This window comes from Sarcophilus harrisii, chromosome 5 (genome assembly GCF_902635505.1).
Source record: "Sarcophilus harrisii chromosome 5, mSarHar1.11, whole genome shotgun sequence".
In the NCBI taxonomy this organism is placed as follows: Eukaryota; Metazoa; Chordata; class Mammalia; order Dasyuromorphia; family Dasyuridae; genus Sarcophilus; species Sarcophilus harrisii.
In genome coordinates, this window is record NC_045430.1 from 95,185,883 (window position 1) to 95,199,607 (window position 13,725).

A 13,725-nucleotide genomic window follows, 5' to 3' on the forward strand; every position below is an offset into this window, starting at 1 on the left:
ATCTATATATCAAATGATTTCAAAGAAAGCCTATTTGACTCAAGAAACTTTCCTGTGCACCTTGACCTGACAAAAGCTCTCATCTAACCTGTACCCTCAATTATTATCTTGTCCATATTTCTCTACTAATGTTCAAAGAATAGTTGGTGAGATGTTGTCAATTTCTTTGCTGGAACCTAGGGATGTCATAGCTACAATATTTCTCTGGTCTATCAAATTCAAAAAAGGTTAACCACGATAATTAAAGAAGGAAGAAAACTACAGCCTAACTTTTCTTCCCAGGTTAACCTCAAAAAAAAAAAAAAAATCACGATGTCTTAAGACAGGGACTTTAAAACAGAGCAGTTTATGAAATAAGAAATTTACATGTATTTGACGGGGGAGGGGTGGAGGGAGGGAGGGGAAGAGGGAATGGGGGAGGGGAAGAGGGAATGGGGGAGGGGGAGAGGGAATGGGGAGTAAGGGGGGGGGGTGGAGGGAGGGAAGGGTATTTTTAAATAAAAAGTTAGGAAATGTTTGCTATGACCTAACTCTTACTGGATCTTCATCCCTGGCCAGTAACGAGCCAAAATCAGGAAAGGGGGGCCATGGGTGTCCCTGGGCAAGGCAGATTATAGAAAAGAGACCAGAATCCGTTCAGTCCAAGCCCCCCATTTTACTGAGGTGAAACTGAGGTGCAGGGAGAGAATGTGATACTGTCTACAGCTTGGGAGACCTCTCGGGCTGAGGGAAGGGGACATCCGCGCAAGATCTCGGTTTTGGTGATCCCATTTCTACTTCTTGAAGCGGCGGCTTTTTTCCGGGGCTGACTTCAGCCCAGCTCGCAGTCCCCACGCACGCGCAGACGCTCAGCAAAGTTCCCCACCCAGGCTTTTCCCGCTACTGGATCTCTGTACTATTCTGCCGCCACTGCTTATGCCTCCGCCGCCGCCGCCGCCGCCGCCGCCGCCGCTGAGAAAAGCTTCCGGTGCGACGGAGGTGGTTCCGGTTCGCAGCGGTTCCCGAGTTCTGTGTTCGGCTCCCGGCCGGAAACCCCCTCGCGTGGCGCCCGGTTCCGGTTCGGTGAGTGGCGGCGGGAAGCAGGAGGGGGAGCCAAGGGAAGCCGGGGCACGGAGGCCGAGCTAGGCTCGGCCGGGACACTAACTTGACCGAGGTGGGGCTGGACAGAGGAGGCAGCGGCTCGGCACCCTTCCTCCCTTCGGACCTGCCTCTTTCTCACCTTCCCCACCCCACCCCCATCTCTCGCCTGCTAGTTCTCGCTCCCCCCCCCTCCCCCCCGGCAGCCGTTAGTCCCGAGGGCCTGGCGGCGGGGGCGCCGGGGGCGGCGGTGAGAGGGCTCGTCCTTACCCGCCGGCCTCCCGCAGGACGCAGCGCGCGCCGCGGCTGAGGCCGCCCTCGGGGCGCGCGCCGCCTAGGGCAGCGCGCGGGGGGCGGAGGAGGTGGGAGCAGGGGGAGCTCCCCGGGAGTGCCGGGTCGAAGCGGGAGGCATGGAAGGGGGGCTGCAGCCTTCTCAGAGCCCGCATCGGAGGCCGTTCGGGAGCAGCTCTGTGACTTCCCCCCTTCCTCCCCGCCACCTCAGCGTATTGCTTTCCTCTCTGCACCCACGTCTTGCCCCTGTGAGCAGCCCCCCGCTGTCACTCACGGCCGCCCCTTGTGAGCAAGTCCGGAGCGCTGGAGTCGGGTTTCCTTTCACTCCCCCCTCCCCTTTGTTTGCTCACCTGATTCATTCCTCCTGGTAATTTCTCCAGGAGCTGTCACACTCACTCCCCTCAAGTCCCCGAACGTGCGCGGTACTGGAGAGATGTCCACTCTCTTCTGACTCCAACAGGAAGATGCCTATTTATCAGGGGCTGTGCAGTATGTTCAGTATCTTCCGTTGCAATAACTTACACCCCTTTTATCACTTCCAAGCCAGCCTCATAGAAGACTCTGCTCCATTTTTGGTGCCGTTTTATAAGGATATCAGCCGTTGTGGAAATTTTAAGTTAGGTACAGAGCCTGGAATTCTATCCTTTCTTATCTATTAATCCTGGTTTCCTTGGTTGCAAGTTCCAGCTTAAAATCTTGCTTTCTGCAAGAAAACTTTACTGATCCCCTTTATTGCTAGTTTCTTCCCTCTGTTAAATTATCTTCAATTTATCCTGTCCTTATCTTGCAAAACTGTGAGCTCCTTGAGAAGAGGGACTTTTTATTTTATATCCCCAACGTTTAGCACAGTACCTGGCTCATAGTAGGCATTTAATAGGTGAACCTTTCAAGATTGTGAACTACTTAATTGAAGGAACATGATCACTGGTTGAATGGATTCTAGAATTTTTCATTCTTTAAATATTTGTATCACATAAATTATTTTGAATTGAGAAATCGTATTTATCATGAAATTTGAAGCATATTTTTAACCCCCTACTCCTACCCCTTTTTACCCCTCTCCTTGATACCTCTTGCTGTTCTCTTTTGGAATGGGAAGAAATGATGATAAATTCTGCTCTGAAATCCTGGTGCTACTCATTTCATTGCTTTTAACTAATTGCAAAACAAGTCTTGCTACCATCCATTTGATGAGAGCCAAATCTGATGGGTGGGAGTGGACATTAAAACAGGTTCCACTGCTTCTTATTTTAGGTGATGGAACTGCTGCATATTGCTCTAGGTCTTCATCTTTTTTCAGCCCTTATTCCTTTATCGTGGCCTTTACTTGGAAGTAGCAATAATATCATTATCCTTTTGTTACATATCCTTTGTTTATTCTGTAGGAATCTACAGATAAATGATAATATCTTTGCAACAGCTTTCCTCCTTTCATCACCTTGATTCCTAACATTGGAGAGGTAAAATGTCATCTTAGATTCCATAGGCAACTTACACTCAACATGTACAAAATTGAGAATTAAGATTAATTATTCTTTATATATTTAGTAAAATTTGCATGTAAATCTAGCTCTGGATATTTTTTCCTTAGGGAACTTATTTATGGCTTGTTCACTTTCTTTTTCTAAGATAGGGATATTTATTTCCTGAACATGTACATAGAGGAATCCATTGCTTTTCTCCCTCAATCTGACCTTTTTGCAGACTTTGCCCTTTCTTTTGAGAACACTCTTACCATTTTAATGATGCATATTCATAATTTCAGAGTCATCTTTGATTCTCTTCTTTCCCCCTCATATCCTATCTCTAATTAGTTGTTAGAACTTAATCATTCTTGAAATACCACATCTCTCATCAATTTCCTTCTCTTTACTCATAATGGCCTCCAATCTAGTTTAGGCTCTTGTTTTTCAGTCATATCTGATTCTTCCTGACATTATGGCCCATGGAATATTTTTTGGCAAGAATAATGGAGTGGTTTGCCATTTCTTTCTCCAGTGAATTAAGGCAAACTTAATTTGGTTAAGTGAGGTCCCATAATCACACTAGTGAGTAGCTTGAGACTGGATTTGAATTTAGGATTTCTGGCATCCAGGTCCAGCAGTCTTTTCTATTGAGCCATTTGGTTGCTTCCTAGGCAATCAGAGGTTAAGGTGACTTGTCCAGGGTTACATAACTAGTAAGTGAGGTTAAATTTGAACTCAAGTCTTCCTAACTCCAGGGTTAGTATTCTAGCCAGGAAGCCATCCAGCTGCCCTCCATTTTAGGGCCTTAAGTATCTCTCATCTGGAATATTAAGTAGCCCCTCCTAATTAGTCTCTTTCCTTTGGAAATTAGTCCAATTTTCTCCTTTTGAATCCATTCTATATAGCTGCTAAAAGGTTCTTCCTAAAGTGTAGATGTGACTGTGTCATTCCCCTGTGCAAGAAGCTTCATAGGGCATTCATTGCCTTTGTAATAATATAAACATATTTTAACTTGGCATTTAAAGCCCTTCACAATCTTTTTTTCTGCTGATTTTTCCAAATTTATTTCACGTTATCTCTGATTCACTCACCCTACATTTCAGCAAGGCTGCCATACTTATTCCCTGAAGTTGGTATTACAACCCCTATTCTTCAGTCTTTGACTTTGTCTTGCTTGATGTGCCCTCATTCAGATTTGCACTTAAGTCTATTTTCTTGCAAAGCCTTTGTGAATTTTGACACTCATTAGAACTCTCACCTTTCACATTGTAATATCTCCTAGTAGCTTATGAGCTCTTTGAGTGTTATTTTTTGTTTATGACTTTTCTAACTTAAAGTAACTATTACTGGACCTTAAAGAGTGGGAACATTTACCCCCTACCTTTACAATACCCAACTATTTCAGTTTGTATTTGGTTCAGTTCTGGGGAACCCTGTCCTTTAATTAGGAGGATTAGGGTGCTTGTTCTCACATTCTTTGGCAATTTAACAAACTCCCAGGAATAGTTCTATTCCTGGTTTAGTTTATAGCTAATGCCCAAGTCTCCCTAAGTTGAAGAGTAAAGAGGTATTCAGTAATACAATATGAATCTAATTCCTATACACAGAGAAAGGCTAAACCTAGAACCATGAAGTACTGTAAAATAATTTAAATGGAATTTAGTGACATTACTATGAGTTGCAGTATGTTGGGATGCTGATAATTAATCCTTATTAAAATAAAGAAGTTTGAAATGCTGTTAATTAAATATTTTGCATTTTGCCTTGGCTGAATCCAGTCACTTTTACTGGTAAAACAGATCCGGCTCTGCCCTACTTCTAAGGGTGGTGGAAGTTCTCTCTAAGAGCTTTTGAGTTAATTACTAAGGACTCCTCCCCTGATACCAGCCTGATCCTGCTGCAACCACAACCAACAATTCCAGGATATCCAGTTTGAAATGTCCAATAGGCAGTTGGTAATTTGGTTTGAAGTTCAGGGGAAAGCCCGGGGCTGGATATATATAAATCATGACTCATAAGTTTAAAGATATCTAAACCCATGGTAGTGATGAGGTTACCAAGAGAAGTACTATGTCAGCCATGCAGCTAAAGTGCATGATATTGATGTTAAATCCACAAAGGAAGCTAAGAGATGTTAAGTAGGAAAAGAACTAGGAGAGAACAGTGTCATGAAAGTCTTTCACTATGCTTTTGAATGAGTGTCTAGAGAGTGGTCAACAGTCAGAAAACATGAGGTTTGAAACAATATCATATAATTTAGTAATTAAAAAACCATTGGTAACTTTGAAAAGTAGTTTCAGTTGAAAACCAGATTGAAGGGATAAAGACAGCGAGTATAGATAGCTTTTTCTGGAAGTATGGCTGAGAAAGAAAGAGGGATGTAATTAAGAACTTGTAAAAAGAATTGTAAAATATAGCTTTTGAAAGATTACAGACAGTTGGACACATTTGAAGGCAGTGGGGAAGGAACTAGCAATTAGGTCAACGATAAGAGAATGAAGAGATGATTTGGAGTTAAAACCTGCTGGAAAGATAAGAAAGTATAGGATCAAGAGTTCATGAAGAAACATGGGCCTCACCAAAGAGAAGCGCTTACCTTAATGTCAGATATTGGGGTAAAGGAGATAGTGGGAATAGCTGTCTTTATTTATATATTTCCTCATAACTTTCCAGTGTCTCCGTTTTGGTAACTACTAAATAGCATTCTCAGAAACTACTCTTGTTTGTGTGTGTATAGGCCGTGCTCCCTCCCACCATATTCTCATTCTCTCTCTCTCTCTCTCTCTGTATATATATATACATATATATATATATATATATATATATATATATATATATATATATATATATATATATATATATATATATATATATACACTTACTGCTTTCCCTCCCTTTTCATAACAGAATACTTGTTATGCATATTTGAGAAGAAAATTAAAAGGTTCTTTTATATGAGTGAGTGATTATCAGTCATTCTTCTAAAAGGAAACTATTTCACTTTTAAGTAAGGGGAAAGAATCCCAGACTTAGAATGTCTGAATTAGTAAGGATCTCGGATGGTATCTTTTTTAACTTCTACATTATATAGATAAGAAAACTGGATTTTGCTGAGGTTAAATGGCTTTCTCAAAGTTCCATAGTACTATGTTGATGAGGCATTTGAATTTGAGAAGAGTAAATTGTGAGTAATAAATTGGGGATATCCTTTCAGAAAAATCTGAGTTCATGTCCTGCTGACTGTGAGACTTTTACTATCTCATCTAATTGACTTTTTGTTACAGATGTTTCCCATCTGCTTAATTGAAGGCAATTTTGATGACAGGAATTCTTTATACCAGTAAAAGCACAGCTACTAAAACTACACAATCTCCTATTCTCCAAAATCAAACCAAAGCTCTTTTCTTTGATTCTTTTTGTCATTTTCACACAACCAATCACTTACCAGAATTTGCTGGATTGTGTACTCTCCATTCATGTTATCACCCTATCAGATTTTTGTCACTTCTTGCATAGATTATCATATTTGACTTTTAAATGTTCCATGGTCTCCAATCCCTCTCCTCTCTGTGTTTTACATGACTTAACAGAATGAAGGTTAAAATAGGTTTGGTATTTAAAGCAATTCCAAATTATTTTCTTTTTTGCATTAATGTTTTAGCCAAAATGACTTATTTGCTGTTCCCTAAACTTGATCTTCCATCTCCTGCTTCCCTAAGCCTTTGTACAGATCTCTTTCATATGCTCTTTTTTCATTTTAGAAGCTTTAGCTTTTTTCAAGACTTAACTGAGTACTGCTTCATATAAGAAGCCTCTTCAGATCCTGCTTAATCTGCTTATGCTTTGTGTCTTCCAGTAGAATGTAATCTCCTTGAGGATAAGTTTTTGTTTTGTTTTGTTTTTTCAGAATTCAGCACAGAACTTTGTATGTAGTAAGCACTTAATAAATCTGCTTTCTTTTTTTTAAAGAACATTTTTATTTCATTAAATATTTCCCAATTCCATGTTAAAAAAATTTTTTTTGACAGTCATTTAAACATTTTTTGAGCTCCAAATTCTCTTTCCCTTCTCATTCATTGAGAAAAGATAAGCAATTTAAAATTGATTATACATGTGAATCCATGAAAAAAATCTGTTTCCATATTAGCCATGTCACAAAGGAAAGCATATATAAAACAAAAAAATTTTTAAAAATTTAAATATGCTTCAGTCTGCATTCAGAGTTCATCAGTTTTCTCCCTGGAAGGGCATAGCATTTTTTATTATAAGTCGTTGGAGTTGTCTTGAATCATTGTCTTGATTTCTTGTGAAATTTTTCAGTTTGTCATCTCTCTAATATTGCTGTTACTGTATATAGTGTTCTGGTTTTACTCATTTCACTTTGCATTAGTTCATGTAAGTCTTCCTAGGTTTTTCTGAAAAGCATTCTGCATCTGAAAGCATCATAATAGCATTTTATCACAATTTCAAACCACAACTTGTTTGGCTATTTCTTAATTGATGCATCCTCTCAGATTTCCAATTCTTTGACACCATAGAGTTCCCATAAATATTTTTGTACAAACAGGTACTTATCCCTTTTCTTTGATCTCCCTGAGATATAGATCTAATAGATTATTGCTGGGTCATAGGAGATGCACAGTTTTATAACCTTTTGGTTAGTGCCAAAGTGGTTGGACTAGATTACAACTCCATTAAGTGTCCCAATTTTTCCACACTACCTCCAGCATTTTTCTATTTCTTTTTTTCCCCCCTCAATGGTACTTTTATTTTTCCAAATACATGTAAAGATAGTTTTCAACATTCATTTTTGTAAGACTGTGTGTTCCAATTTTTTCTCCTTATTTTCCCCCTTCCCAAGACAATATGCATTCTGATAGGTTAAACATATGCAGTCTTTTTAAACATATTTATATTTGTCATGTTGTGCAAGAAAAATAAAACCAAAAAGGGGGGGGGGGGGAAACTACAAGAAAGAGAAAGCAAACCAACAAAAAAGGTGAGAATACTAAGTTTCAATCCATTCGATTCATCTCTCTGGAAGAGGATGGCATTTTCCATCCTAAGTCTATTACAGTTGTCTTGAATCACCACATTGCTGAAGAGCCAAGTCCATCACAGTTGATCATCACGTAATCTTGTGATTACTGTGTATGGTGTTTTCTTGATTCTGCCCACCTTACTCAGCATCAATTCATGTAAGTCTTTCTAGGCATGTGTGAAATCATCATTTCTTATAGAACAATAATATTCCATAACATTCATATACCATAACTTATTCAGTCATTTGCCAGCTGATGAGCATTTACTCAGTTTCCAGTTTCTTGCCACTACAAAAAGGGCTGTTAAATTTTTTGCACACGTGGGTCTTTTTCCCTTTTTCTAACTTATTAAGCCTATTTGATCAGTATGAGGTAATACCTGAGTTGTTTTGATTTGCATTCTCTAATCAGCAGTGATTTAGAGCATTATTTCATTTGACTGTAGATAGCTTTGATTTCTTATTAATACTTTTTATGGGAATGCCTTGTGGGTTTCAGCATGCCTTGGATTACTTTCTTGATGTTACCATGTCCTCTCTTGGTTCTGCAGTTTGTAGGTTATCATATTCCATGTCTGAAACTTCCTTCACTCATCTTGTCATCTTTCTCTTCTAAATCCAGTTGAGGTGCCATCAGTCCCTGGAAGATTTTTCTGCTCTCTCCTATTCTCCAGTTAAAAGTAAGCTCTTCCCCTTCAAATTGTTGTGCAGTTTTGCCTATATATTTTCTTTGCAGTTTTCATGTTCTTCCTTGTAGGCATTTCATTTTAAGCTCCTTAAGCCTGAAGATTATGTTAGGAACTTATTCTTAGCACATGGAAAGTTGTAATCAATGCTTACTGAATTACTGAAGTAATAATCATGTACCATAAACCTGTCCCTTTTTTTTTTTTTTTTTTTTTTTTTTACCATGTACATTTCCCTTTTCCTCACCTATATAAAGTCGGTTGCCAAATCCTGTTGATTCTTCTTAGGACATGTTTTGCATTCACTTCTCCTCTCCATTCCTATTGTAACTGTTTTAGTTCCAGGTCATCTCTTTTCACTTAGATTGTAATAGCCTTCTGGCTGTTTTCTTCTATTTTCAGTCTATTCCTTTTCCAGTGTATCTTCTATTATCCAAGTAATTTAGTGAATTTTAATGATCATATCATCACTCTAATCCCTCCTTTGACTTTCCATGTCTACCTGGTAAACTATAAATTGCTGTTTCTAGAATTTAAGACTAGTGTGAGATCCAATCCTAATTTTTCCAGCCTTCTCTTTATTGCTTTTTCTAGTCAAACTAGAATCCCCCAATTCACCATCTGTTTTCATCTTGCTTACAGACCTTTGCTTCTATTATTTCTTTTTTTTACCCTCTTTGAATTAACTCTTTCCTCTCCTCCACTATCTCTAACCCATCTTTTTTCTTTTATTGGAGCCCTAACTTCAAAGCCCTATCTTCTCTGAAACCTTCCCTCGCCACCTCTCTTTACAACTAATCCTCCTCCCTTTTCTCCTCCTCCAAATGAAAATGATTTATTCTTTTAAAAAAAAATGATTTATTCTTTAGAGGCATCATGGTGTAATAGAGTTCAAGACTGGAATCAGGAGAGACTTCAAATCCTATTTCTGACATTTACTAGTTTTGTGACGATGGGTGAATACCCAAGCTTAAATTACTATATTTGCTCTCCCCTGTCTGCTAGCCCTTTTACCTCATTAAATTTTTTGTTTTGTACCTTAACCTTTTTTTCACTGCCTTGACTCTTAAAAAGTACTCCAAATTAGACGCTTCCTAATAAACCTGACCATATCTAAGCCTGCTGTAATCTGTCTTCCTTTTTCAATGCTCCATGGAAATCATTCTCATTTTTTTAAATGTTCACTGCATCTCCTTCATTTTTCATCCTCTTTCACTCCTTTACAGCATTTGATACTTGTTGATCGCTTCATCTGCTTTTGGCATTTTTGAAAGTCCAGTTTTCTTTCTCTAAACTGTTCTTTTCTCTCTCATTGATTTCTTCTGTTAAATTGGATATTTTCTAAGATTCTTTGGCTTTTCCTTGTCTCTCTCCTTTACTGATCTTGTTTATTTAGTCTCGTACCTCCTCTGTGCAGATGTCTCCTATATCTTATCTATCTGTCTGTCTATCTATCTATCTGTTTAGCTCCAACTTCTCTCCAGAAGCATTTCTACTAAAATGTTTTTGATGTATTTACATTCAACAGATACAGAAAAAATTATATTACCCTACAAAACCATTAGGGCAGCTAGTTGGCCCAGTTGATAGAGCACCAGGCCTAGAATGAGGAAGATTTGAGTTCAAATTAAGCCTAAGACAAGTACTTACTAGCTTTGTGACTCTCGGCAAGTCACTTCACTGTTTGCCTCAATTTCCTCATCTGTAAATGAATTGGAGAAAGAAATGGCAAATCACTCCAGTATCTCTTATCAAGAAAATCACAAAAGGGATCATAAAGAGTTGGACATGACTGAATAACAAATTGATTTCCCATTATACTTTTCTGTTGATTGTATTATTAATTTCTTCTGTTTCCCTTACCTTCTACATCCACTTAGTTGCTCAGGTATGTCAGTCTGAGTTACATGGTACAGTGGATAGAGTGAACCTGGAGTCTGGAAGATTTGAGTTTAACTCTGCCTCGGATACCGATAAGTTATGTGGCATTTGATCTCCATTTGCTTCTCTGCTGTAAAATGGAGGATAATAACAATGCCTAACTTGACAGGTTGTTGCAAAGTTCTAATTAGATAACATTGTAAAGTTCTTTGCAAACCTTAAAACCAGTATAAATGCTGATTCTTACTCTTAAAGCTATTCCATTCTGTTGCCACCCCTATTCCATGACCTCATTACCACCAGCCTGGACTTCTGCCATAAACTCCTCCATCATCTCCCAACCTCTAGTCTCCCACCATCCCTTCAGAATCATTGTTCATAGCCTATTTAACTTGACAGATAAGAAAGATTTTATCTTTCTTATGCACAGATCTGACTTGTCATTTTGTTGTACAACACCCTTTGGCCCAATTTCCTATCTGAATAACCTAGATAGTAAAAGTATGGCACTCTTTAAGATGGGGGAGGGGGAATTCCAAAGTTTAAGATCTAATCTTGACTGCCACATCTAGTGAGATGACCTAATAAGCAACAATTAGCAAAATACCAAATAATAATAAAAAATATGATGCTTGAAAGCCCGAAGAATTATTCTGCTGACTATGAAATATAATTATAGAAGTCCAAAGTACAATACAAAGTCTTAAAGCTATGTGCTATTTTTGTTCTTTTGTAATTTTTCCTTTTATTGATATGTTTTGTTTTTACATTGTTTGTTATTATTTATAGTTTACTCCAATGTTATGAGAAGTTTCTTGTAACAAGGTAGAGGTTAAACAAGATTAATAATACAAAGGCTTCATCTGAAAGTGCATGTAACATTCACATCTGTGATTTCCCCCCCATGTCTGTTTTTTAAAAAAATAGCAGAAATCTATTTTCCTATCCCTAACCTATTCAGAAAAAAAACCAGATTTCTTTTTAACAAATATAGTTCTACATTTATTCTGCACTGTAAATCACTTCTCTGTCATGTATCGCATATTTCAAAAGTCCTCTGGAATCATGAATGGTCAATATATTGAGCATAATTCTTAAAGCTTTCAAAGTTGTTTGTTTTTATAATATCATTGTCCTTGTATAAAGTGTTCTGGTTTTGCTTATTAGTTTGTAAAAGACCTCAAAACTACTTATTTTTAGAATATTGATATGCATTGTTCAGTTTTACTTACCTCCTGTATCAGTTCATAGAAATCATTCCATGTCCTTTTGAAATCATCTTTTTTCTTAATTTTTACAGCACAATAGAGATAAATCATATCCATATCCCACAACTTATTCAACTATTCTTCAGTTGTTGGAATTGGTAGGGGAAATGCAGTTGAACTGGATTTTGTCTAATGAATAGAATGTCTTAGATAATAAAGGGCAAATAGCATTCCAGGATTAAGGAATATAGTCTATGCTCCAGACAAGTCTAAAGGCATGATTAGTAGTAGTGTGAGATAAAACTTGCAAAACAAAGCAGTGTCATGACATATTTAACTTGTATAGGACTGCTTCACATCTGGGGGAGGGGGTGAAGGGAGGGAGGGGAAAAGACAGAACAGAAGTGAGTGCAAGGGATAATGTTGTAAAAAAAATTACCCAGGCATGGGTTCTGTCAATAAAAATTAAAAAAAAAAAAGGCAGTGTCAAATTATGAGGGCCTTAAATGTTAGAAAAAAAAGAGTTTGAAATTTATTTGAACAAGCAGCAGGGAGCCACTCAGTGAAGATTCTGAACAAAGGTATTAACATGACCAATCCTATTTTTGAGGAAGGATATCTGGCAGCTTTATAAATGGTGGGTCAGGGAAGCAAGAGAGCCAAGATCTTAGATGTTTTCTAGAGTGTATCTCCCTTCTTTTGCAGATGAAGAAATTCTGGACCAGAAAAAGAAAGGGACTTAGCCAAGGTCACAGAGGGAGTTTCAGGGTAGTAGCAGATTTTCTGACTCACCCTTGTACTAAGCCATTTCCTTAATTTCCTTCAAATTGGTGCTACTCCCCATGCCTTAATAAAGCTGTTGAAAGAGAATGAATGACTTCCTCTAGCCAAAACTAATAGTTTTTTTCCTCAGTCCTCTTATTACATCTCTTTTTGGCACTTAATACATATGACATTGGATAAGCCTATTCCCCTTCAACTATAATGATGACCTCTGCTGCTGCTACTATGCTTTTTAGAATGTTCTGGGAGGTTTTTGCCTCCTATTAGGTAAGCAGAACGTTTTAAGGTGGTGTTTTTAATATTTCAGGACTTATACTTTCATAAAGTGAGGTAAAAATAAGACAGAATTGTTAGCAATTTTAGAATGCAATAATTCACTTGGCAGGACTTAGTCAGTTGAGTTCACACAATCATGGGGACTGGATAACACCTATATTTTATGGGCTAATTTCATTATTTCAGTGGCAGCAAGAAAAATTGGGGTTGTTGTTATTTCAGAGTTTTTTCTAGGCAAAAATTTCCCCTTCCTTCTCTTAATTAAAATGATATAGTCAGACATTCAAGAGATGATTTTAACATACTCTTTTAATCAAATAATTATGTTGGAACTTTAGAATATCTCCCATACTATTTGTTAGAACAGCATCAGAGGTCATTATCATATCATAGCTGTCAAGGCATTTGTGAACCCAAAGTAAGCTGTGAAATTTTCTTGTTCCACTTTTACTCCTTTGAAAACTGTGTTTATTTTATTCTGAAGTAATTATTTTCTGCCAATTGGCTCATTTTTCTATTTCATACAAACATTCCCATGTCTCTCCCTAATATCATATATTTCTTATGCCCTTTGTGGCTAAACTTCCTGAGAGGACATATTATAATATCACTTTCATTTTCTCTCTTCTTACTTTATCCTTAAGCCCTTAGGATATCTTCTGACAGAAACTGTTTTCTCCAAGGTTACTAATGATTTCTTAGTTGTTAGATGCAGTAGCTTTTTCTTAATCCTCATTTTCCTTGACCTCTGCAGCCTTTAACACTGTTGATCCTTCTCTTCTCTATACTCCTCTCTGGATTTTTGGGACAAAAGAATAACCAAATCAAAAGCTCCCCACCTCCTCCAAGTGCCTGCAGCCAGCAGAGTCCCTTCCCCTTATCTGCACTCACTTGGTATTGTTGACGCTTTCTCACCTAGGGCCACTTCTCTGCAGCACAGCTAGGCCTGGCAATCCTAATCAGCCCATGATTCCTTCTGTCATCCAGACTGAGACCCCAAACTACCAAGTCAATCT

At 38.1% G+C, this 13,725-nt stretch overlaps 2 protein-coding genes across 8 annotated transcripts in view; one reads left to right on the forward strand and one right to left on the reverse strand.

Annotated features, from left to right (window-relative positions):
- Positions 1–1,811, reverse strand: part of PFKM (phosphofructokinase, muscle) — a 41,359-nt gene extending 39,548 nt beyond the window's left edge. Inside the window, exon 1 of the mRNA XM_012551791.3 lies at positions 1,719–1,811. The gene's annotated coding sequence lies outside the window, so the exon portion shown is untranslated. The remainder of the gene's footprint in view (positions 1–1,718) is intronic.
- The window catches only part of SENP1 (SUMO specific peptidase 1), a 78,945-nt gene continuing 65,778 nt past the window's right edge, over positions 559–13,725 (forward strand). For 3 of the 7 annotated variants that reach the window (XM_031938037.1, XM_031938034.1, XM_031938033.1), the window contains exon 1: positions 559–1,153. Coding sequence is in view for 2 of the 7 variants with exons in the window: in XM_031938031.1 (XP_031793891.1) it covers positions 1,833–1,989 (157 nt within the window). In the remaining 5 variants the exon portion in view is untranslated. Of the gene's footprint in view, positions 1,154–1,820; positions 1,990–13,725 lie in introns of those variants that run through there. The other 4 variants (XM_031938036.1, XM_031938032.1, XM_031938031.1 and 1 more) reach the window with 2 other exon arrangements.